We start from the raw sequence: 27,122 nt of genomic DNA, 5'->3' as shown, positions 1-27,122 counted from the left end.
GCTGAGGCCCTGGCCTATGTTCATGGCTAGTGGTTCAGCTTCACATGAGGATGGAAGCACTCAGCCTCTCGCTAGAAAACTGAAAAGACTCAAGCTGGCAAAAGCACCGCAAAGAACTGTGCGTTCTTTGAAATCCCAAATCCACAAGGAGAGTCCAATTGTGTCGGTTGCGATGCCTGACCTTCCCAACACTGGACGTGAAGAGCATGCGCCTTCCACTATTTGCATGCCCCCTGCAAGTGCTGGAAGGAGCACCCGCAGTCCAGTTCCTGATAGTCAGATTGAAGATGTCAGTGTTGAAGTACACCAGGATGAGGAGGATATGGGTGTTGCTGGCGCTGGGGAGGAAATTGACCAGAAGGATTCTGATGGTGAGGTGGTTTGTTTAAGTCAGGCACCCGGGGAGACACCTGTTGTCCGTGGGAGGAATATGGCCGTTGACATGCCAGGTGAAAATACCAAAAAAATCAGCTCTTCGGTGTGGAGGTATTTCACCAGAAATGCGGACAACAGGTGTCAAGCCGTGTGTTCCCTTTGTCAAGCTGTAATAAGTAGGGGTAAGGACGTTAACCACCTCGGAACATCCTCCCTTATACGTCACCTGCAGCGCATTCATAATAAGTCAGTGACAAGTTCAAAAACTTTGGGTGACAGCGGAAGCAGTCCACTGATCAGTAAATCCCTTCCTCTTGTAACCAAGCTCACGCAAACCACCCCACCAACTCCCTCAGTGTCAATTTCCTCCTTCCCCAGGAATGCCAATAGTCCTGCAGGCCATGTCACTGGCAAGTCTGACGAGTCCTCTCCTGCCTGGGATTCCTCCGATGCATCCTTGCGTGTAACGCCTACTGCTGCTGGCGCTGCTGTTGTTGCCGCTGGGAGTCGATGGTCATCCCAGAGGGGAAGTCGTAAGCCCACTTGTACTACTTCCAGTAAGCAATTGACTGTTCAACAGTCCTTTGCGAGGAAGATGAAATATCACAGCAGTCATCCTACTGCAAAGCGGATAACTGAGTCCTTGACAACTATGTTGGTGTTAGACGTGCGTCCGGTATCCGCCGTTAGTTCACAGGGAACTAGACAATTTATTGAGGCAGTGTGCCCCCGTTACCAAATACCATCTAGGTTCCACTTCTCTAGGCAGGCGATACCGAGAATGTACACGGACGTCAGAAAAAGACTCACCAGTGTCCTAAAAAATGCAGTTGTACCCAATGTCCACTTAACCACGGACATGTGGACAAGTGGAGCAGGGCAGGGTCAGGACTATATGACTGTGACAGCCCACTGGGTAGATGTATGGACTCCCGCCGCAAGAACAGCAGCGGCGGCACCAGTAGCAGCATCTCGCAAACGCCAACTCTTTCCTAGGCAGGCTACGCTTTGTATCACCGCTTTCCAGAATACGCACACAGCTGAAAACCTCTTACGGCAACTGAGGAAGATCATCGCGGAATGGCTTACCCCAATTGGACTCTCCTGTGGATTTGTGGCATCGGACAACGCCAGCAATATTGTGTGTGCATTAAATATGGGCAAATTCCAGCACGTCCCATGTTTTGCACATACCTTGAATTTGGTGGTGCAGAATTTTTTAAAAAACGACAGGGGCGTGCAAGAGATGCTGTCGGTGGCCAGAAAAATTGCGGGACACTTTCGGCGTACAGGCACCACGTACAGAAGACTGGAGCACCACCAAAAACTACTGAACCTGCCCTGCCATCATCTGAAGCAAGAAGTGGTAACGAGGTGGAATTCAACCCTCTATATGCTTCAGAGGTTGGAGGAGCAGCAAAAGGCCATTCAAGCCTATACAATTGAGCACGATATAGGAGATGGAATGCACCTGTCTCAAGTGCAGTGGAGAATGATTTCAACGTTGTGCAAGGTTCTGATGCCCTTTGAACTTGCCACACGTGAAGTCAGTTCAGACACTGCCAGCCTGAGTCAGGTCATTCCCCTCATCAGGCTTTTGCAGAAGAAGCTGGAGGCATTGAAGAAGGAGCTAACACGGAGCGATTCCGCTAGGCATGTGGGACTTGTGGATGCAGCCCTTAATTCGCTTAACAAGGATTCACGGGTGGTCAATCTGTTGAAATCAGAGCACTACATTTTGGCCACCGTGCTCGATCCTAGATTTAAAGCCTACCTTGGATCTCTCTTTCCGGCAGACACAGGTCTGCTGGGGTTGAAAGACCTGCTGGTGACAAAATTGTCAAGTCAAGCGGAACGCGACCTGTCAACATCTCCTCCTTCACATTCTCCCGCAACTGGGGGTGCGAGGAAAAGGCTCAGAATTCCGAGCCCACCCGCTGGCGGTGATGCAGGGCAGTCTGGAGCGACTGCTGATGCTGACATCTGGTCCGGACTGAAGGACCTGACAACGATTACGGACATGTCGTCTACTGTCACTGCATATGATTCTCTCAACATTGATAGAATGGTGGAGGATTATATGAGTGACCGCATCCAAGTAGGCACGTCACACAGTCCGTACTTATACTGGCAGGAAAAAGAGGCAATTTGGAGGCCCTTGCACAAACTGGCTTTATTCTACCTAAGTTGCCCTCCCACAAGTGTGTACTCCGAAAGAGTGTTTAGTGCCGCCGCTCACCTTGTCAGCAATCGGCGTACGAGGTTACATCCAGAAAATGTGGAGAAGATGATGTTCATTAAAATGAATTATAATCAATTCCTCCGCGGAGACATTGACCAGCAGCAATTGCCTCCACAAAGTACACAGGGAGCTGAGATGGTGGATTCCAGTGGGGACGAATTGATAATCTGTGAGGAGGGGGATGTACACGGTGATATATCGGAGGGTGAAGATGAGGTGGACATCTTGCCTCTGTAGAGCCAGTTTGTGCAAGGAGAGATTAATTGCTTCTTTTTTGGGGGGGGTCCAAACCAACCCGTCATATCAGTCACAGTCGTGTGGCAGACCCTGTCACTGAAATGATGGGTTGGTTAAAGTGTGCATGTCCTGTTTTGTTTATACAACATAAGGGTGGGTGGGAGGGCCCAAGGATAATTCCATCTTGCACCTCTTTTTTCTTTTCTTTTTCTTTGCATCATGTGCTGATTGGGGAGGGTTTTTTGGAAGGGACATCCTGCGTGACACTGCAGTGCCACTCCTAGATGGGCCCGGTGTTTGTGTCGGCCACTAGGGTCGCTAATCTTACTCACACAGCTACCTCATTGCGCCTCTTTTTTTCTTTGCGTCATGTGCTGTTTGGGGAGGGTTTTTTGGAAGGGACATCCTGCGTGACACTGCAGTGCCACTCCTAGATGTGCCCGGTGTTTGTGTCGGCCACTAGGGTCGCTAATCTTACTCACACAGCTACCTCATTGCGCCTCTTTTTTTCTTTGCGTCATGTGCTGTTTGGGGAGGGTTTTTTGGAAGGGACATCCTGCGTGACACTGCAGTGCCACTCCTAGATGGGCCCGGTGTTTGTGTCGGCCACTAGGGTCGCTAATCTTACTCACACAGTCAGCTACCTCATTGCGCCTCTTTTTTTCTTTGCGTCATGTGCTGTTTGGGGAGGGTTTTTTGGAAGGGCCATCCTGCGTGACACTGCAGTGCCACTCCTAGATGGGCCCGGTGTTTGTGTCGGCCACTAGGGTCGCTAATCTTACTCACACAGCTACCTCATTGCGCCTCTTTTTTTCTTTGCGTCATGTGCTGTTTGGGGAGGGTTTTTTGGAAGGGCCATCCTGCGTGACACTGCAGTGCCACTCCTAGATGGGCCCGGTGTTTGTGTCGGCCACTAGGGTCGCTAATCTTACTCACACAGCTACCTCATTGCGCCTCTTTTTTTCTTTGCGTCATGTGCTGTTTGGGGAGGGTTTTTTGGAAGGGACATCCTGCGTGACACTGCAGTGCCACTCCTAGATGGGCCCGGTGTTTGTGTCGGCCACTAGGGTCGCTTATCTTACTCACACAGCGACCTCGGTGCAAATTTTAGGACTAAAAATAATATTGTGAGGTGTGAGGTATTCAGAATAGACTGAAAATGAGTGTAAATTATGGTTTTTGAGGTTAATAATACTTTGGGATCAAAATGACCCCCAAATTCTATGATTTAAGCTGTTTTTTAGTGTTTTTGGAAAAAAACACCCGAATCCAAAACACACCCGAATCCGACAAAAATAATTTGGTGAGGTTTTGCCAAAACGCGTTCGAACCCAAAACACGGCCGCGGAACCGAACCCAAAACCAAAACACAAAACCCGAAAAATTTCAGGCGCTCATCTCTACAATCTAGGTGGCTCTCTTGAGCTGCTTAGAATAAAAGTTTAGTTTAGGTTTTTTTTTATTTTCAATGAGTCCTGCTGGCAACAGGCTCACTGCATCGTGGGACTAAGGGGAGAAGAAACGGACTCACCTGAGTGCAGAGTGGATCGGGTTTCTTAGGCTACTGGACACTAGCTCCAGAGGGACGATCACAGGTTCAGCCTGGATGGGTCACCGGAGCCGCGCCGCCGTCCCCCTTACAGAGCCAGAAGAGACGAAGAGGTCCGGTGAAATCGGCGGCAGAAGACATCCTGTCTTCAGTCTAAGGTAGCGCACAGCACCGCAGCTGTGCGCCATTGCTCTCAGCACACTTCACACTCCGGTCACTGAGGGTGCAGGGCGCTGGGGGGGAGCGCCCTGAGACGCAATATAACAGTAATACCTTAGGTGGCAAAAAGAATACATCACATATAGCTCCTGGGCTATATGGATGTATTTTAATCCCCTGCCATTTTTACACAAAAAAGCGGGAGATAAGGACGTCGTGAAGGGGCGGAGCCTATCTCCTCAGCACACAAGCGCCATTTTCCCTCACAGCTCCGCTGGAAGGACGGCTCCCTGACTCTCCCCTGCAGTCCTGCTTCAGAATCAGGGTAAAAAAGAGAAGGGGGGGCATTTTTGGCAGCAAATAACGATAATAACAGCAGCTATAAGGGAATAACACTTATATAAGGTTATCCCTGTATATATATATAGCGCTGGGTGTGTGCTGGCAGACTCTCCCTCTGTCTCTCCAAAGGGCTAAGTGGGGTCCTGTCCTCTATCAGAGCATTCCCGGTGTGTGTGCTGTGTGTCGGTACGCGTGTGTCGACATGTATGAGGAGGAAAATTATGTGGAGGCGGAGCAGTTGCCTGTGTTGGTGATGTCACCCCCTAGGGAGTCGACACCTGACTGGATGATTGTATTTAAACAATTAAGTGATAATGTCAGCAATTTGCAAAAAACTGTTGACGACATGAGACAGCCGGCAAATCAATTAGTGCCTGTCCAGGCGTCTCAGACACCGTCAGGGGCACTAAAACGCCCGTTACCTCAGTGGGTCGACACAGACCCTGACACAGATACTGAGTCTAGTGTCGACGGTGACGAGACAAACGTAATGTCCAGTAGGGCCACACGTTACATGATCACGGCAATGAAAGAGGCATTGAACCTTTCTGACACTACAAGTACCACAAAGAAGGGTATTATGTGGGGTGAGAAAAAACTACCAATAGTTTTTCCTGAGTCAGAGGAAATAAATGAGGTGTGTGAAAAAGCGTGGGTTTCCCCCGATAAAAAACAGCTAATTTCTAAAAAATTATTAGCATTATATCCTTTCCCGCCAGAGGTTAGGGCGCGTTGGGAAACACCCCCTAGGGTAGATAAGGCGCTCACACGTTTATCTAAACAAGTAGCGTTACCGTCTCCTGATACGGCCACCCTCAAAGAACCAGCTGATAGAAGGCTGGAAAATATCCTAAAAAGTATATACACACATACTGGTGTTATACTGCGACCAGCAATCGCCTCAGCCTGGATGTGCAGTGCTGGAGTCGCATGGTCGGATTCCCTGACTGAGAATATTGATACCCTGGATAGGGACAATATTTTGTTAACTATAGAACATTTAAAGGATGCATTACTATATATGCGTGATGCACAGAGGGATATTTGCACCCTGGCATCAAGAGTAAGTGCTATGTCCATCTCTGCCAGAAGAGCGTTATGGACGCGACAGTGGTCAGGGGATGCGGATTCCAAACGGCACATGGAAGTATTGCCGTATAAAGGGGAGGAGTTATTTGGGGCTGGTCTATCGGACCTGGTGGCCACGGCAACGGCTGGAAAATCCACCTTTTTACCCCAGGTCACTCCACATCAGCAGAAAAAGACACCGTCTTTTCAAACTCAGTCCTTTCGTTCCCATAAGTACAAGCGAGCAAAAGGCCACTCTTTTCTGCCCCGGGGCAGAGGAAGAGGAAAAAGACTGCACCATGCAGCCGCTTCCCAGGAGCAGAAGCCCTCCCCTGCTTCTGCCAAGTCTTCAGCATGACGCTGGGGCTTTACAAGCAGACTCAGATATGGTGGGGGCCCGTCTCAAGAATTTCAACGCGCAGTGGGCTCACTCGCAAGTGGATCCCTGGATTCTACAGGTAGTATCGCAGGGGTACAAACTGGAATTCGAGGCGTTTCCCCCTCGTCGGTTCCTGAAGTCTGCTTTACCAAAGTCTCCCTCCGACAGGGAGGCAGTTTTGGAAGCCATTCACAAGCTGTATTCCCAGCAGGTGATAATCAAGGTACCCCTCCTGCAACAAGGAAAGGGGTATTATTCCACGCTGTTTGTGGTACCGAAGCCGGACGGCTCGGTGAGACCAATTTTAAATCTGAAATCCTTGAACACTTACATAAAAAGGTTCAAATTCAAGATGGAGTCACTCAGAGCAGTGATAGCGAACCTGGAAGAAGGGGACTATATGGTGTCTCTGGACATCAAAGATGCTTATCTCCACGTCCCAATATACCCTTCTCACCAAGGGTACCTCAGGTTTGTAGTACAAAACTGTCATTATCAGTTTCAGACGCTGCCGTTTGGATTGTCCACGGCACCTCGGGTCTTTACCAAGGTAATGGCCGAAATGATGATTCTTCTACGAAGAAAAGGCATTTTAATTATCCCTTACTTGGACGATCTCCTGATAAGGGCAAGATCCAGGGAACAGTTAGAAGTCGGAGTAGCACTATCTCAGGTAGTGTTACGTCAGCACGGGTGGATTCTAAATATTCCAAAATCGCAGCTGATTCCAACGACACGTCTACTGTTCCTAGGAATGATTCTGGACACAGTCCAGAAGAAGGTGTTTCTCCCGGAGGAGAAGGCCAGGGAGTTATCCGAGCTAGTCAGGAACCTCCTAAAACCAGGCCAGGTCTCAGTGCATCAGTGCACGAGGGTCCTGGGGAAAATGGTGGCTTCTTACGAAGCGATTCCATTCGAAAGATTCCATGCAAGAACATTTCAGTGGGATCTACTGGACAAATGGTCCGGATCGCATCTGCAGATGCATCAGCGGATAACCCTGTCGCCAAGGACAAAGGTGTCTCTCCTGTGGTGGCTGCAGAGTGCTCATCTACTAGAGGGCCGCAGATTTGGCATTCAGGATTGGATCCTGGTAACCACGGATGCCAGCCTGAGAGGCTGGGGAGCAGTCACACAGGGAAGGAATTTCCAGGGCCTGTGGTCAAGCATGGAAACATCTCTTCATATAAACATTCTGGAACTAAGGGCCATTTACAATGCCCTAAGTCAAGCAAAACCTCTGCTTCAGGGTCAGGCGGTGTTGATCCAATCGGACAACATCACGTCAGTCGCCCACGTAAACAGACAGGGCGGCACGAGAAGCAGGAGGGCAATGGCAGAAGCTGCAAGGATTCTTCGCTGGGCGGAAAATCATGTGATAGCACTGTCAGCAGTATTCATTCCGGGAGTGGACAACTGGGAAGCAGACTTCCTCAGCAGACACGACCTTCACCCGGGAGAGTGGGGACTTCACCCAGAAGTCTTCCACCTGATTGTAAACCGTTGGGAAAAACCAAAGGTGGACATGATGGCGTCACGTCTAAACAAAAAACTGGACAGATATTGCGCCAGGTCAAGGGACCCTCAGGCAATAGCAGTGGACGCTCTGGTAACGCCGTGGGTGTACCAGTCAGTGTATGTGTTCCCTCCTCTGCCTCTCATACCAAAAGTACTGAGAATCATAAGAAGGAGAGGAGTAAGAACTATACTCGTGGTTCCGGATTGGCCAAGAAGGACTTGGTACCCGGAACTTCAAGAGATGCTCACGGACGAACCGTGGCCTCTACCTCTAAGAAAGGACCTGCTACTGCAGGGGCCTTGTCTGTTCCAAGACTTACCGCGGCTGCGTTTGACGGCATGGCGGTTGAACGCCGGATCCTGAGGGAAAAAGGCATTCCAGAAGAAGTCATCCCTACTCTGGTCAAAGCCAGGAAGGACGTAACCGCAAAACATTATCACCGCATTTGGCGTAAATATGTTGCGTGGTGTGAGGCCAAGAAGGCCCCTACAGAGGAATTTCAACTGGGTCGTTTCCTTCATTTCCTGCAAACAGGACTGTCTATGGGCCTAAAAATTAGGGTCCATTAAGGTACAAATTTCGGCCCTGTCGATTTTCTTCCAGAAAGAACTGGCTTCAGTACCTGAAGTTCAGACATTTGTAAAAGGGGTGCTGCACATACAGCCTCCTTTTGTGCCTCCAGTGGCACCTTGGGATCTCAATGTGGTGTTGAGTTTTCTAAAATCACATTGGTTTGAACCACTTTCCACTGTGGACTTAAAATATCTCACATGGAAGGTGTCGATGCTGTTAGCCTTGGCTTCAGCCAGGCGTGTGTCAGAATTGGCGGCTTTACCTGCGGCTACCAGGGACTTAGAGGACTCTAAGTTGCTTGACGTTGTCAGGGCCTTGAAAATATATGTTTCCAGGACGGCTGGAGTCAGAAAATCTGACTCGCTGTTTATCCTGTATGCACCCAACAAGCTGGGTGCTCCTGCTTCTAAGCAGACGATTGCTCGTTGGATTTGTAGTACAATTCAGCTTGCACATTCTGTGGCAGGATTGCCACAGCCAAAATCAGTAAAAGCCCATTCCACAAGGAAGGTGGGCTCATCTTGGGCGGCTGCCCGAGGGGTCTCGGCTTTACAACTTTGCCGAGCAGCTACTTGGTCAGGGGCAAACACGTTTGCTAAATTCTACAAATTTGATACCCTGGCTGAGGAGGACCTGGAGTTCTCTCATTCGGTGCTGCAGAGTCATCCGCACTCTCCCGCCGGTTTGGGAGCTTTGGTATAATCCCCATGGTCCTTACGGAGTCCCAGCATCCACTAGGACGTCAGAGAAAATAAGATTTTACTTACCGATAAATCTATTTCTCGTAGTCCGTAGTGGATGCTGGGCGCCCATCCCTAGTGCGGATTGTCTGCAATACTTGTATATAGTTATTGTTACAAAAATTCGGGTTATTATTGTTGTGAGCCATCTTTTCAGAGGCTCCTTTGCGTTTATCATACTGTTAACTGGGTTCAGATCACAAGTTGTACGGTGTGATTGGTGTGGCTGGTATGAGTCTTACCCGGGATTCAATATCCTTCCTTATTATGTACGCTCGTCCGGGCACAGTATCCTAACTGAGGCTTGGAGGAGGGTCATAGGGGGAGGAGCCAGTGCACACCACCTGATCCTTAAGCTTTTATTTTGTGCCCTGTCTCCTGCGGAGCCGCTATTCCCCATGGTCCTTACGGAGTCCCAGCATCCACTACGGACTACGAGAAATAGATTTATCGGTAAGTAAAATCTTATTTTTATATCATTGTATTATACCTTGTAAATATTTTATGTTTTTTTATATTACACAGTAGATATTACCTATGCTTCCTTCGTAAAAGCTTCAAAAGTAATTCAATATATAATAAAGGATGGCATACCCCGTTGTAACAAATTGGGCCAAGAATATTAAGAGGGATTATTAATTCTCTTAATTAAGACTGTAACAAGTCTAAGAGAATTAATTGTAGCGTAACCAGGGCCGGCGCTACCACTAGGCAGCTTTAGGCAGCTGCCTATGGGCGGGGACCACTGGAGGGCGGCACCGCTTGAACGAAAGTGAAAGAGAACACACTCCTCCTATTCTTTAAGAGGAGCAGCTCGTTGGCGCCTGGCCCACTACGTCTGACTGTCTGCCTTCAAACGTGAGTTGACTGTGTGCCTACTTCAGTTCTTCTTCAACCCTGCCATGCCGCCGCCGCCCTCCCACCTCTGCGATCATAGCCCACAGCCACATCCATAGTGGAACGAATGTGCCTGCTGCCGCCTGCGCTCCTGAGTCCGGGGTCCCGGGTGACGGTCCCACATTATGAGCTGACTACCCGCCGCTCCCCCACGCGATGGTCTCCCGCGGGCGTCCCCCCCCCCCCATCACCCCTGCATTTGGGCACAGTGACTGACAGGGCACATGAAGGAGTCACCCACTGGCCTGGTCCGCTCCGCTGCCGCATCGGGCGCCGCCTCTCCCTACAATCGAGCAAATTGTTATCCGCGCCTCATCTGTACCTGCTGCTGCCTCCACAGCTATTGGGCTCCCGCTGCACCTCCCCCCCCCCTCCCCTCCGGCATCTTGCTAGGTTCATTTCCCCCCCCCCCCCCTCTGCCCCCCCTCTGGTGCTGCCTCTATTCTTATTACCAGTATGTGGTAAATGTTTGGGGGAAATGATAATAGTTTGCTGCGCTTGATGTGAGCTGCACAGTTTGTAGATCAGGGAATCAGTTTTTGGAGGTGAGATTAAGCGCTGTGTTAGTGTATGTCTGGCACAGTGATGAATAAATAAATGAAAAAATGATGATATAATATAAATGAAAAGAAAGAACAAAATAGAAAAAATATGGTGGTAAATAATAATGATAAAAAAAATAATACAGGTTGAGTATCCCTTATCCAAAATGCTTGGGACCAGAGGTATTTTGGATATGGGATTTTTCCGTATTTTGGAATAATTGCATACCATAATGAGATATCATGGTGATGGGACCTAAATCTAAGCACAGAATGCATTTATGTGTCATATACACCTTATACACACAGCCTGAAGGTCATTTTAGCCAATATTTTTTATAACTTTGTACGTTAAACAAAGTGCGTCTACATTCACACAATTCATTTATGTTTCATATACATCTTATACACACAGCCTGAAGGTTATTTAATACAATATTTTTAATAACTTTGTGTATTAAACAAAGTTTGTGTACATTGAGCCATCAGAAAACAAAGGTTTCTCTATCTCACTCTCACTCCAAAAAGTCCGTATTTCGGAATATTCCGTATTTCGGAATATTTGGATATGGGATACTCAACCTGTAGTAATAATAATAATAATAATAATAATAAAAAAATGATGAAAAAAAATTGTGTATGTATTATTATTATTTTTTATCATTATTATTCACCACCATATTTTTTCTATTTTGTTCATTCTTTTCATTTATATTATATCATAATTTTTTCATTTATTTATTCATCACTGTGCCAGACATACACTAACACAGCACTTAGTCTCACCTATGTGGTAAATGTGTCAGTAAGTGGTGTGTGTGTGTGTGTGTGTGTGTGTGTGTGTGTGTGTGTGTGTGTGTGTGTGTCAGTAAGTGGTGTCTGTGTGCATTTATGTCAGTAAGTGGTGTTTGTGTGTGTGTCAGTAAGTGGTTTCTGTGTAGTATGTGCATTTGTGTCAGTAAGTGGTGTGTGTGTGTGTTTGTGTCAGTAAGTGCTGTGTGTGTGTCAGTAAGTAGTGTGTTGTGCGTGTGTCAGTAAGTAGTGTGTGAGTAAGTAGTGTGTATGTGTGTGTGTCAGTAAGCGTTCGTGTCGGTAAGTGGTGTCTGTGTAGTGTGTGTCAGTAAGTTGTATCTTTGTCAGCAAGGGGTGTCTATGTACATGCCAGTAAGTGGCGTCAGTAAGGGGTGTACTGTTTATCTGTAAGTAGTGTGTGTGTCAGTAAAGGGTATATGTCAGTAAGTATCTGTCAGTGAATTTGTGTCAGTAAGGTATGTATGGGTATGTATGTGCCAATAACTGGTGTCTATGTCAGGGGTATTTGTCAGTAAGGGGCATCTGTGTCAGTAAGAGGTATCTGCCAGTAACTAGTGTCTATGTCAGTTAGGGGGTGTCTGTCAGTAAGTATGTATGTGCCAACAAGTGATGTCTGTGTCAGTAAGTAGTGGTAGTGTATCTGTGTCAGTGTGTTTGTGTCAGTGGAATCTGTGTCAGTAAGCGTGCTTTTTTTTTACATAGTTTTTTTTTTTTTTTAGGGGACGGTCTCTTTTTGACAGCTGTGGAACTTCTAAGAAGCCACTGCCACACATTTACCTGAGGGGCGGGTGGGTGTGGGTAGTGTGAGGGGGGGCAGTAGGCAGAAGTTTTGCCTAGGGTGCCGAGAAGCCTTGCACTGGCCCTGAGCGTAACAGGGTCACTGTATATGCACATGGATGCATATAACATAATACTGGATGGAATTATACAGTATTTAAAGCCATTCTGTCAGGTTCGGTTTTGCTTGTGTCCCCGGAGGGGGCGCTAGTGGGTCAGTGGAGGTAGGATGGAAGAAGTGAGGAGGCTGGATTGGGTTTCTGCGCATCAGCGCAATGGTGTTTTATTAACATAAAAGTTCACACAATAAGGCAGCAGAATAACGTGCAGGAATAAACAATAAAAAGTATGCAATGGAAATGGTGCAGCTTGGAAGCTGAGAGTCTATGGAGGAAATGGTAATGATGGATAAGTTCACTGGTGTGAGAACCAGATGGGTTTAAAACGTGGAGCCAGCAGAGATGGTAATAAATGTGTAGCAAACCTGGTAGCAGATGCAGGAGACTCAGGTGGAAGTTCACAGAGCAGTTCGTTAAGCACAGGCAGCTAGCAAGCTGCTTCACAGGTGAGGTGATGGAATGCACCTGAAGAGAGTCTCTACTGCAGAGGCTGAAGCACACTGCGGTTGTAGTTAGGTGTGGAGCCAAATACAGATGCAGGGGTTGCTGATGCTTGTAGTTCCACGGAGATGTAGGAAGGTAACCAGGAACACGGAGGAACAGGTAGGTAACCAGGAACACGGAGGATCCAGGAAGGTAACCAGGAACACGGAGGAATCCAGGCACATGGGTCGCAGGAGTGACACAAAGTTCAGGACAACCACAAGCTCACCCTGCAGCTCCTGATATACCCCCTGGTGTGCAGACATTGGTTGGAGTGGGAATAGGAGGTGCGGCCAAGCTCCGGATTGGCCGCCGTACTCTGACCGATGGAGACTGTCATGGCGGCTCCCATGCCGCGGCCCGGCGGGAACGCGGCGTGCTCACACGCCCGCTGTTACAGGAGCGTTCCTAGGCCCAGGATGACGTCTGGCGGCAGAGGAGCGGACGACAGCAGAACGTAGGGACCCCGGACGGAGTCCGCACCGACGGACAGATGCGGCTGTGGTGAGTCGATTCCTGACACATTCCTAAATGATATTTAATATCTGTTTGAATCAAAATTATATTCATTTATTGTATTGATAGGATGTTGCCATAGACATGTCAAATAATTTTAAATAATTATTCGTCAAAATATAGGTAGAATAGGAAACACTTTTATATGGGTTAAACTGGTATAAGGTTATTTTAGTGCTGAGATATATATAAAATAGGTACAAGGTAGAATAAAGAGACTTAAGACTGCATGGTAATTTATTCAGTGAGGAAATACAGTAAACAGAGTAGGTGTACTACTCGCAGCCATTTGTGGTACTATTGCCCGAAGACAATTAAGACCTACTATTAAACAAGCAAGGAAAGAAAGGAAGAAGAAAAAAAAAAAAAGAGACTGGTTCAAATATGCCTGTTCTATTCAAAATCACAACCTGTTTTGTGCAAAGCAATATGGACACTTGTCACAACTGCAGCATTGGATAAACGCAAAGGAAACAGAACTGCTAAGGACTGTATATAGACTATATTACTGAGGGTCGTCACAAGTACTGAATGTTCAAGACACAGCACTCGACGTACACAGCCCTCTGCTTCAAACAGCGAAATGGCAAGCAAAGGAGCAGCTGTTATGAAGAATTCTACTTCAACTGCCTCCATAATGCAAACGCAAGGCGTCTGCAATGACAAGCAAACCACGCAGATGACAGTCTTATCCCAGTAAATTGCTACAGCCAAGAACAGCAAAAGAAAAAAAAAGGTCCAAACGTATTGATCCAGATGCAGAGGAAAAGGTCTACAATTGGGCTATGGTATTCCGAAAGTCTGTAGAAATTAGTTTTCCTCATGAATACTGAATAAAAACCTCAGTCTGGTCTGCTTTAGTTAAAAAGTAAAATAAAGGAAAATAAGGTTAGGTAAGCTAAGAATTTCTAGAAATTTTTATTATTACACTTATGGTTTATATTATGGTTACAACAAAAGTTATGTTTTGAAGGAATATTTTGAAATGTATTTGAAAGCAATTACGCTAGTTTAATGTGTGGCCAATCAAAATAATTTCTCATGGCCACAAGGGGGCGACTGTTACCATATAGGTAATTATCCACACTCAGTATAATATTAGGGCAATGAATATTGTCTGAATTAAAATATAATGCATTATAAATAGGTGATGTAACCATAGTGAATAAGTATAGTGGATATATATAGTAAGGAATAGATATTAAATAAGTTTGAATGTATGAGGTAATGTTTAGCTGAATTAAGAAATTAGGTTTGTTTATGTGTTTATATATTTATACTGTATATATCTGTGTTTTACTGCAAGATGGTAAAACATAGTGTAAGGAACAGGTTTATTCTGCTCTAGCCATAAATAATGCTAGAGAGGTCACAGTATAACAAAGAATGCATTTACAATCAAATGGACACTGGAATCCACAGGTGTACATTTAGTTCAGAATCAAGATTTGCAATACCTTTGGCAATTATAAAATAGCTGGTCAATGGTCCAGTTATAGGTCAGATCATGGGTCATAAAACAGTAGCTTACATTATCTACTACAAGAAGAGATCACATTTATTGATAAACATGGTCTAAACGACTTCAGGCAAAATGTGTCAATACAACAGAACTTTGGATGAAAAGACATTTTGAATTTTACAATAGTCTCCTTGCTTGGGGCCTAGTTGGGCATGTTTTTGTATGACACCTTGGAATCTGGCAAACCTATAATTATCTATTCCATTGGAAACTGTGGGATTATGCTAGTTTAAATTAGTGAAATATGGCATAAAAAGAGGTAGGTCTGGTAGCTAGAGCAGCAGTGGCCAACCCGTGGCTCTTGAGCCATATGCGGCTCTTTCTTTATTCAGATGTAGCTCCTGACACTCAAAGTCACATGACCACAACAGATCTGGAAACTGCTGCATGCCAGCCAGACATGCAGCAACACTACGGGGACGAAGAACTGAGGGAGCCACCGGCAAACAGAGGACATATAAGGGGCTGCTGCAGTGACACGAGTTGGGCGGCAGCGTTGGTGACATATGATGGTGTACTGCAGTGACACAAGGGGGAGCTGGTTGGAGTGACACAGGAGGGTCTTGGCAGGAGAGACAATGGAGAGTGACACATTGACACATGGGGAGGTGGCTGGAGTAACACAGGAGGGCGCTGGCAGGAGTAGCACATGGAGAAGCTGGCTGGAGTGACACAGGAGGGTGCTGGCAGGAGTGACACATTGACACATGGGGGAGCTGGCTGGAGTAACATAGGAGGGTGCTGGCAGGAGTAGCACATGGAGGAGCTGGCAGGAGTGACACATGGGGGAGCTGATGGAGTGACACAGGAGGGTGCTGGCAGGAATGACACATGGGGGAGCTGATGGAGTGACACAGGAGGGCGCTGGCAGGAGTAGCACATGGAGAAGCTGGCTGGAGTGACACAGGAGGGTGCTGGCAGGAGTGACACATTGACACATGGGGGAGCTGGCTGGAGTAACATAGGAGGGTGCTGGTAGGAGTAGCACATGGAGGAGCTGGCAGGAGTGACACATGGGGAAGCTGATGGAGTGACACACGAGGGTGCTGGCTGGAGTGACACATGGTGGAGCTAAAGTGTATTATGTGAATCTGGCTTTTTCAATATACTTTGTGTATCTTACTTTTTCAATGTATTTTATGTTGGATCTGGTTTTAAAATGTATTTCATGTGGCTCTGGCTTTTTCAATGTATTTTACAGCATGAGCGTGGCCTAGCAGGTACAATGCCACAACCCATTTTTGCACACGCGCCTTCTGCTCGATGTCGGCTCTTTGACTTACCTAACAAGATTTTTTGGCTCTTTGTCTCTGACTGGTTGGCCACCCCTGAGCTAGAGGGTCAGTAAGGAAGGAGAAGAAGTCATGAAGAGGAGGAGGAGAGAACATGCAGAAGGAAAGGATCTGTACTTGCAAGTATACACTTTATGTTAGTAATTGAAACTGTTTGTGAAACTTATGTCATGTTGTTTTATGTCATATAACTAAGGAAGCATAGATAGATAAATATTAGACTATATATATATATCACTACTGCATACCTCCCAACATTTCTTCTTTTCTTCTTTATAAAGCGGGATGCTCCCGAAAAAGGGACGTGGTCTAAGAAAAAGGGGCGTGGCTTTGCGGAGGACCCGCGATCGCGAGCTACGCCCCTGTTTTCGTCACTGAGGGGGCATGCCCAGCGCTCTGTGAGCCGCTGGCATGCCCCCTCTCCCTCTGACTTCAGTGAATAGAACAGACAGAGCCTCCCAACTGCCCCCCCCCCCCACCGCGGGACAGTGCGGCCCGCGGGTGGGACAGCGGGACAGTCCCCAAAAAACGGGACTGTCCCGCGAAAATCGGGACAGTTGGGAGGTATGCTACTGTGTATATCTTATTCTGTACGATTTGATCTGCCTGTAAATAATCATATAAAAAGAGCGGTAATATTCAAGCTTGAGCTCTCTTTAAGGAATCTTAACTTCAGAATTTCATAAGTCATATGTATAAGGACTGCATATGTTTATCAGCCACTTAGTAAGCCTGACATAATATATTTGCAGATATATATGATAAACGCATATTAATTAAAATATATCCATATATTAAATACCATATATGATATATTAAATATTAATATTCATAAATATGATTCCATAAATCAATAAGGCTCATTCACAGTCTGACAGCCATGCAAAGCAGGTGAACCAGGAAATAACCTTGAAGAGTAATCTTATGCTGCTGCAACCAGTGGAAACTCATTTTTGCAATTTGCACCTTCTCAAAGCAACTGTTCCATGCATGCAAGGAAAGATAAATGACCCTGGTACATTTTTATTATCTATATTGTGTCAATATTGTGAAGGCTATTAAACTACACACCCCCTAATGGCTAATCAGTCATTTTGTGTGAACAGTTAATATTTGTACAGCAGAATGCCAATGGTTCAATTTGCGCAAAGCACACAGTTATGATATTACTTACATTTTAACAAGATCAGCATCATAACATTAAAAATTACTCTTAATCTCTTATAAAGCTGACACCGTTAACCCTCAAGTACAAATAAAGCCAAAAAGAGGAATTTGGAAAAGACTCTTTTGTGGGAGCACTCTAATTCAGAGTGCTCCCACAAAAGAGTCTTTTCCAAATTCCTCTTTTTGGCTTTATTTGTACTTGATACTTTTGACTCTAGGGAGCACCACTGAAAGCAACATTATACGATATTGGGATAAATCCTTATAACATCTATGGTTGCCATATATAGAAGGAATTCTATTTAAATTCAGTTTTTCAGAGGCCACTAATTGTATCACAAAAATCCTTTTGGACTGGTGCGGTTTTCCCCCCCAAACCCCTCTTCCTAGACCGTTAACCCTCAGTCAGTTGCAGCTGGCCTGACAGGCGCCGCAAACTTCTCGCTCCCCTCTCCGCCCCAAGGGGGCGCAGGGGCCTGTACCTCCAAGTACCTTTCTATCTCTAGGTGCTGTTCCAAACCACCCTTGTCAGTTTTTCCGCCGCCTGCGTGGAGTGCAGTAGTGACCCTCCTGGCCTCCCTGGCAGAGCCGGCCCTAACCAATATGATGCCCTAGGCAAGATTTTGGCTGGTGCCCCCTTGCACCGCCGCTAGTTCTGCAGGAAATGCCTGGCATGAGTCAGCTGGCAGCTCTGCTAATGTCGGGCACCTTTTGTTTATGAAAATGCATCTTATTTGCATTACTATGTGGCTAGGACGCACAAGCAGCTTCTGCTGATTAAAATGATATGCAGCATGCCTATATTTTGTGTGCGACTGCGGCTGTATCTGCATATGAAATGCTACATTACAGTAATACACTGAAACGTAGCATTTTGTATGCAGATACAGCCGTAGTCACACACAGAATATAGGCATGTCGCATATCATTTTAATCAGCAGAAGCTGCTGGTGCCCCTAAGCATACCAAATGCCCTAGGCATTTGCCTAGTTTGCCTATGTCTAAGGCCGGCTCTGCTCCCTGGCACACTGCGCCCAAACTACTCTGACTTTTGAAGGTTCGTTTTTCCTTTTATTTTCATCTATTGTTTATTTTGCTCATGTTATGAATGAAAATTACAAAGGTTGTGGATATTTTGTGGAAATACTGTATGTAGGTTTGTCCAGGGTGGTCTCTCAAGCACACTGCGCCCAAACTTATACTCATGTTCGTGTTTTCTCTTTTTTGCCTCAGATTTTCTGCTGAAATGGCCCATAAAACCTACAATTTCTCTCTTTGTACGTCCTAATGAAGGTCACTGATCACTTTAAGAGCGTTATAATTGAGTTAATTCGGTGCTAATGACGTTTTTCTAACAGGCGTCTGTCAGGCGCACTGCGCCTGAACCCGGGAGTCCCAGAGGTGTGCCTGAGGGTTGAAATGCTGTAACACTTTGAAGGGTTAAACATGCTATATGAATTGTTATGTGTTTGAATAGACACGTACGCACTCTCTACAAGATGCCTTTGTCTGTTCATATAATATAAGGCTTGTGTGTGTCTTATCTTCAAGGACAATTACATACCAGATCAAAACTGTTACTTCTGTGTGTTACTAAAATATCCTGCATGTAATGTCGTATGCTACTTCTATTTATCCAATCATATGCTTGCACATATTGTATACACCCATGTTTCTTTTCTATATAGTACGCTGTAATTTATTAAATAAACAGAGTGAATCTTAACTACTGGGTGTCAGACTCATTACATTGTATGTTAAGGATTGCTCTCACTGACGTCAGATAGACCATCACATCGAGGGGATCAAAGAGAGGCAGGGATCCTTTCAAGTGGGGGCTACGTCCGCGATTCAGTGATCGTCCCCGAATGGTAAGATAGAGAAATTATTGTCTGTCTTTGCTATACGGGATTGCGGTCATACACTGAAGCTGAATCCGTGTCAGTGTTCTGGGAACACGTGACCAAACATCTTTAATGTCTGGGACTTAAAGATACGTCTGAGAAGGGACCAGGGGTCCAAGCGCAATTCTCCAAAGACGTTAGTATCTGGGATACTTAAAATAGACCTGGGGTCTATACATAACGTAGATTATACCTCGATTTGATCGTCTATATATTCTTGTATGTTTGTAGTGAGATAAGTTCTTATATTTGGTCCAGACGGCTGGTAAGTTTTCGTCTGCCAGATATCTTTACTCAAACACTTTTCCTGCTTCCTGTTTAAAACGCTGTATTTTTCTGACATCTTGTACGAATGGTAAGTATCGTACACGTCAAAAGATTTCATGTTCTCACTATACAGATAATATTGTGATATTGTCAATGACTAATTAACTGGTTAGCTGATGCATGCATAGAAAGTTGTTAATTGCATTGTTGTTGTTAAATTGCATAGAAAGTTGGTGCAAATTGCATTTTTTACTATGGGAGGGGGTCAGAGTAAGACAGTCATTTACCCCCCACCTTTACCAGGGGAAACATGTAAGGAGTATGTTGCCCGTAACTCCACCACAGATTATTATTTAGTTAACCCTTGGGTAGATAACTTAGCGGGGTGGACAGAGAAAGTTGGCAGCCCCAGCCCATTCCCCCGTGATGGTATTAATTATCCATTTTATATGGACATGATCAAAGGGCTTTGTCTGGAAGACAAGGAAGCCTGGCCGTGGTATGATCATGACCCACAATGGGACATGACATATATGCGCGCTGGAGGAGAGCAATGGCTCACGATAGCACCTCATTGGTATGACAAAAATATCAAGCAGAAACAGCGTAGAATAAAATCTGTAACTTCCCGACTACACAAAGCTGAGGAATTTAGAAGCAACAAGTTTCTAAAAAACTCTTCTCCTCCGCCCTACAGTCCCCTATACCCCTCCTTAAAAGACACAGATCTTTTAGCTGCAGTTGCTTTGTCACGAATGCCGATGCAAAGGGGAGGGGGAGGAGGGGAAGGGGAAGGAGAAGGAGGCTCAGGAGGCTCAGGAGGAATAGCCCCCCCTGACAGTACCCTCCACATAGACGTAACCACCCCCGCCCCTAGTGCCCCTACTCCTAACAGACAAACCGCCTCCCGCCGCAACGCTGACTTAACTATTGCTACTGACAACCCTCTCACCCCCTCCACAACGCGATCCGGCACTGGTTTCCTCGGTGTCGCCACCCACCTGCCCTTCATGACAGTAGGGGATCAATTGTTAAAGAAACCCATTGAGATAGAGGATTTAGACAGAATTGTTAAGAACTGTCCCAAACCCACTGTTGCACCCGATGGTTGCATAGCCTACTTGAAAAAGGCTTGCACGGGGCGCAGCTATACTCAAGAGGATATGAGGTTAATTGTAGACGGGGTTATAGACCACTACAACGGGTGGGATTGGAAAAAGATTCCCTCTATCAACACTCCTGCAGTCCTAAACAATGCCACTGATTACCCCCTCAATACCGAGGAAGGTGTAAAGCAAATGTGGAAGGAAATTGGAGAACACATGAAAGAAATCTTTAAGACCCGTGCCTCCCTTCCCATTGCTGTAGCATGCAAGCAAAAACCTACTGAAACTGTCACTGAGTTTTGGAAGAGGTTTAAAAAGTGCTGGTCTGAAGATGCAGGTCTCACCCTTGTAGAAACAGACCATTTACTTATTTCCACCTTTGTAAATAACTTGTTGCAGTCTATCATGGTCCCTGTCAAACAGAGTGTCTCATCTTGGACCTCTGACGACATTAAGGAGTTTGAAAAACATTTATATGAAAAAGAAGCTGCAGGATGCTTCGATGTAAAGAAACCCTCACAAAATGTCCCAACCCATAGTTTCCAAAATCAGAGAGGTCGGGGAGATAGACGCCAGCAGCACTCCACTGGCCCACCCCGTAATCCAGCCCGATATCAAAACCCACAAGCCAGGCCACCCCATCCCCCTGACTCTGCCGGCAGGAAACAAACCTCCTGCTTTAACTGTGGAAAGGACGATCATTGGGCAAGGGATTGCCCTTATCCCTCACAACAGCCCCAAGCTCCGGCCCCTTCCCGGGATCATCCCCGACAATCACACAACAACCCCTTTCGGGATCATGTCCGATTCCGGGTTGATTGGCAGGACCCCTCCCACTGACGGGGCCCGGAGGAGGGTATCCCAGCCTTTGCCCAACTCACCAGACACTGGAAGGACCCACCGCTACTAACCTTGATTATAGGAAAGAGAGCAATCCCTTTCCTGGTGGATAGCGGGGCAACTACTAGTGTTTTGTGTGCTGACCTGTACGACGGTCACTTGGAAAAGACTGCTCCTTCAATGGGAATCAATGGGATACCCACAGATGCTTACCTGACAGATGCCCTTAGTGTCAGAACCACGGGAGGCACATATATGGGTAAACACAATTTCACTGTAATACCTGAATGTCCAATTAATCTTCTGGGAAGGGATCTTCTTAGCAGGCTCGAAATCTCCATTCTCCCTTCACCCACTGGCAGTGGCCTGGAGGTTGAGTCCCCACACCTACCGGTGTGGGAAGCAACAGACATTACACCTGATTTTGACAAAGTAAACCCTGCTCTATGGTCAGAGGGTCCCTATGACACTGGCCTCATTCCTTGTACACCATATAGAGCAACCCTGAAACCTGACACACAACCTGTCTATCAAAAACAATACCCCTTGTCACAAGAAAAGATTGAAGGTCTTAGACCAATGATACAACAGTTTCTCCAACAAGGCATTCTCAGACATGTAATCTCACCTTACTGCACACCAGTCAACCCAGTTGCCAAGTCAGATGGCAGTGTAAGGTTTGTACAGGACCTTAGGGCAATTAACCAACTCATTGTGCCCATAGCACCCATTGTACCTGACATTAACTCACTCATTTCAGCTATCCCTGCAGATGCTGCATTCTTTTCTGTAATTGATTTAAAAAATGCATTTTTTAGCATACCTGTGGATGCACAGACACAGCTACTTTTTGCCTTTTCTTTTGAGGGCAAGCAACTCACCTGGTGTCGTTTACCCCAGGGCTATATTGACGCACCCGTTGTGTATAGCATTGTACTCCAGGCCACATTGGGGCCCTGGCAACCTCACCATGGTTCAGTCCTGCTACAGTATGCAGATGATCTGCTGCTCTGTAGTCAAACTGAGGAGGCCTGCCGAGAGGATGGTATATCACTGTTAAACTGGCTCTGTGAATGTGGACACAAGGTGTCCAAAACAAAAATGCAATGGTGTAAGAAGCATGTGGATTACTTAGGTTTTGTGCTCACTCAGGGGGAAAGGAAAATCAGTCCACAGCGCATTCAGTCTGTATTGGGCCTGGTCACCCCAACTACCCAGAAAGAACTGCTGTCTTTTTTGGGTATGGTAAATTACTGCAGACAGTGGATATCTGATTGTTCCTACTATGATAACATTTTGAGACAAGCCACACTGAAAGACAAACCTAATACTGTACAATGGTCACAAGAAATGTTAACCGCTTATGAAAGCTTAAAATGTATGTTAATGAAAAGTCCGGCACTTGGCCTCCCCAATTATGTACTATCTTTTCACTTGTTTGCAAGGGACAATTGTAAAACCATGGCGGGGGTGCTCACACAGTTTCATGGAGGAAAGTTGCGCCCAGTGGCATTTTTTTCCAAAGTAATGCCTGTCACAGTGCAAGGTATGCCTGCTTGCCTCAGGGCACTTGCAGCCTGTGCAATGGTAACTGAAATGGCCACCACACTCACCCTAGGCCACACAACAGTACTTCACACCACTCATGATGTTCTAACCATTTTAAAAGGGTTACACACACAACACATGTCAGCTCAGCGCCTCAGTGGATATGAGGTTCTCCTTTTAAACAACCCCTCACTTACCATTCAGTATGCCACCAACTCTTCAGGTCCTGCACCCATTCTCAACGCTCTACTGGGGCTCAAAGGTCCTGAGGACCACCCTCCAGAACCCCATGACTGCTCAGCCTCCATTGAGTCAGACACATCTCCCAGACTGGACATGTCTCCTGTTCCTATCCCTAAGGCAGATGTTGTTTTTGTAGATGGCTCCTGCAACAGACCCAACGATACCACTTACCAAGCAGGCTATGCTATCGTCGCCCTCCCTGACATTGTTCTGGAAGCACAGCCCATTCCTTACCAGTCGGCACAAGCTGCAGAACTCATTGCTCTCACAAGGGCTTGTCACCTATACCAGAATAAACCAGTCACCATCTACACTGAGTCCAAATACGCTTACGGCGTCGTCCATGACCATGGGGTCATTTGGCAACGCCGTGGGTTCCTTGGAGCTGATGGAAAGGGCATATCACACGCCCAACTCATCTCTGACCTTTTGCATGCCATAACTCTACCCTCTGACATTGCAATTCTCCACTGCAGGGCACACACGGGGGGGAAGGACGAAGTCTCTCTAGGAAATGCCCTTGCTGACTCTGCTGCTAAATATGCTGCTCTACAGCCCATTACTCATGCCCCTATGACCATCATGACTCCACCAGCCCTTGACAACCTGTACCTAATCACTCAGTTGCAAGCAGCTGCTTCCAACATTGACCTAGCTGACTGGATTTACCCAGTTTTGCAGAAAAATCCTAAAACAGGATTGATCTGCAAAGAGGGGAAACCCTGTATACCCCAGTCCAGTGCACCCCTGTTTATTGCCCACTACCATGGCATAGGTCACCACAGCAAGGCAACAACCACTTTGCTCCTACGCAATGACTTTTATGTCACTAACATCAAGTCATTAGTAGACCAGTATGTCAGTAGATGCATTACTTGTCTGCGGAACAACCCCAACAACCCTGATAAGGCAAAACATCAGCATCTTGAATACCCCACCACACCCTTTACACATTTGCAAATTGACTTCACCCATATCCCAGGTACTGGTAAGCAGGAGTATGCCCTGGTCATTGTAGACATGTTCTCTCGATGGCCAGAGGTATTCCCCACTAAATCTGAAGATGCAAAGACAGTTGCTAGGATCCTGACTCAGGAAATCATCCCCAGATGGGGGTGCCCATTGCAAATCAATAGTGATAAAGGCTCCGCCTTTACAGCAAAAATTACACAGGCTCTGGTAAAGACCCTACAGGTGGAATGGAAGTTCCACATCCCGTACCATCCGCAGAGTTCAGGGGTCGTAGAACGCATGAATAGGACCCTCAAAGACAAGCTTAGGAAGGCCACAGGGGGTACCTTCCATAAATGGAAGAAGGTCCTTCCTATTATCCTAGCAGAGATCAGAATGACCCCACAAAAGACTCTGGGTTACTCCCCATTTGAAATACTAATGGGTAGGCCTTTTCCTACACCCTGGGCTAAGAAACCACTAGTAATACAGGAAGGAGATCTAGAACTCATCAGAGAAGAGTATGTCAGGTCCCTGATAACAAAACTGAATGAAATTGAACATGAGGTTGTTTGTAAAAACCCTTTGAATCCACAGGAACCTACACACCCCTTTAAAGTCGGAGACAGAGTCGTGGTGAAGGTGCTCCCCAGGAACAAGAGCCCAGGAGACTTCACCTATGGTCCAGAGACAGAGGTCGTAGCAGCTACCCGAACAGCAGTCCTGACAGAGGAAAGTCCTACCTGGATCCATGCATCCCGAGTAAAAAAGGTTCCTAGACCAGACCTAGAGAGGGAAGCAAGTGATTCCAGTGAGGTACGAACCGGGGCAGACAGCCCTGACCTCCCACCTAGCGAAGACAGAAGAACAGAAAACGATGAAGAACCTGCCCCCTATCTCTATCCTGGGGACTATCTCGATAGCCCTACTGACCCTCATTCACCTCACAATATGTGAAGTCGGCATCACACAAACAGATGGGGTCCCCACCTTGTGGTACAATTCCTCTAACACACACGTAGCCACATATATCCTTGACTATTTTATGTTCCCCAAAATTGCTGATGACAAATATTATATACAACAAAGGAGGAAATCAGGAATGTCTGAGACAGTATATATTTGTGTTACTGACGAATGGTACTATGACATTAGATATTATGGATCTAATTGTAATTCCTGGGAAGCTGTGGGGTGGAATACAGGAACAGATTGGGGATATCGCCCATCAGCTGCCAGAAACAGATATGGTCAACATCTGAACTTACTTCAAAGATTGTCTATTCATAAAATGGAAGAGGGCCCAGACTCATATCGGTTCAGGCTAAACATAGTGCATCCCAGCAACCGGGATAATGCAACTTATGTAGTTGGTATATGGTGGCAAGCAGGATACTATAGTGCAAGACAAAGGTTTTACTTATGGGATATGTACAAAAACCCAAAATATCAGCCCAAAATTGACCCCCAAAATAAACCCTTAAAACCCCATATTTCCACTTTTAAGGATATGGTTGCCATTAATGACCCTACTTTTGAAGACACTTTAGCCATTGAAACTGGTTTCTCTGACATTAATTTTTGGTTGGAATGGATAAAGTATAGTGCTAACAAACACAATAAAAGCAACTGTTATGTCTGTGGCAAATCTAGGCCACACCTAGGTACAGTGCCCCTTAATATACCCCTAGAACAGGAAAACTGTTTTTTCAGCCTTTTTAATGACACCAAAACAAATGACAGTCAGTGCGAAATGTGGAAAAGGGAATATCCCATATTGTCAAAAAATCCCAACCCAGGAAGCACCATAACCATATATCCTGGAAACTATACCTGTTATACATCTAACACCACCACAGGAAGAAATTTAAAAACCTTCCCACCAGGGTATTGTGCAAATAAAAGAACAACTGTTTTAGTCAACCAAACTAGATCATTAGGCGACATTTATTACATATGTGGGGATATGAAGCTTAGAATTAAATTAGACACACCATGGTATGGTGAGTGTGCCCTGGCCAAAGTCATAATGCCACTCCTAATGATCACCGATGACCCCACTCCTCCCTCTAATACTCCTGCTAATCGAAAGAAAAGAGCACTCCCAGGAGGTAGCTTTGACCCCCACGTATACATTGATGCTATAGGGGTCCCAAGAGGTGTTCCAAATGAGTTCAAAGCTAGAGATGAGGTGGCTGCGGGTTTTGAGTCATTGTTTCCTATAGTAACTGTAAATAAAAACGTAGCCTGGATTAATTATATATATTATAATCAACAAAGATTTGTTAATGATACCAAAGATGCTCTTAAAGGTATAGCTGAACAGCTAGAAGCCACTTCCCAAATGACATTCCAAAATAGAATGGCCCTTGACATGATTCTAGCAGAAAAAGGCGGTACATGTGTTTACATTAGTAAGGTGGGAGGCTGTTGTACATATATTCCTGACAACACTGGCCCCAATGGTAAGGTTACTTTAGCCATAAACAAGTTAGAAACCTTATCCATAGAACTTAAGAAAAATTCAGGTATTGATAACCCATGGAGCCAATATTTTGGGTGGGTTGAAAATTGGAAACAGGCTCTTGTGCAAATAAGCATATTCATACTTGTAACTTTAATTCTTGTAGGCATTATAGTTTATTGTGTAATTCCCTGTGGAAAGAAACTTACCTCCAAAGGCATTGATAAGGCCCTGATGTACTATGATATAACCACCAGTCCTGTCACCTCCTCTGATAGTAAGGGACCCGACGATTATGTCCAATATCTCAAAAACTGGAGGAACAAGAAAGGAGCCTCACTCAAGAATCATGTTATATAACAATCATGATTCTAAGAGGGGATTGAAGGGTTAAACATGCTATATGAATTGTTATGTGTTTGAATAGACACGTACGCACTCTCTACAAGATGCCTTTGTCTGTTCATATAATATAAGGCTTGTGTGTG

The 27,122-nt window shown here is 45.9% G+C and overlaps 1 protein-coding gene across 12 annotated transcripts in view; it reads right to left on the bottom strand.

The window, feature by feature from the left end:
- The window catches only part of WDR27 (WD repeat domain 27), a 1,147,516-nt gene that overhangs the window by 1,120,214 nt on the left and 180 nt on the right, over nucleotides 1-27,122 (bottom strand). For all 12 annotated transcript variants that reach the window (XR_010176117.1, XR_010176118.1, XM_063917760.1 and 9 more), the window contains exon 1: nucleotides 26,844-27,122. This exon is cut by the window's right edge. Coding sequence is in view for 10 of the 12 variants with exons in the window: in XM_063917760.1 (XP_063773830.1) it covers nucleotides 26,844-26,855 (12 nt within the window). In the remaining 2 variants the exon portion in view is untranslated. The remainder of the gene's footprint in view (nucleotides 1-26,843) is intronic.

Source organism: Pseudophryne corroboree, chromosome 4, assembly GCF_028390025.1.
Source record: "Pseudophryne corroboree isolate aPseCor3 chromosome 4, aPseCor3.hap2, whole genome shotgun sequence".
Classification (NCBI taxonomy): Eukaryota; Metazoa; Chordata; class Amphibia; order Anura; family Myobatrachidae; genus Pseudophryne; species Pseudophryne corroboree.
This window is presented reverse-complemented; position numbering and strand designations above follow the sequence as displayed.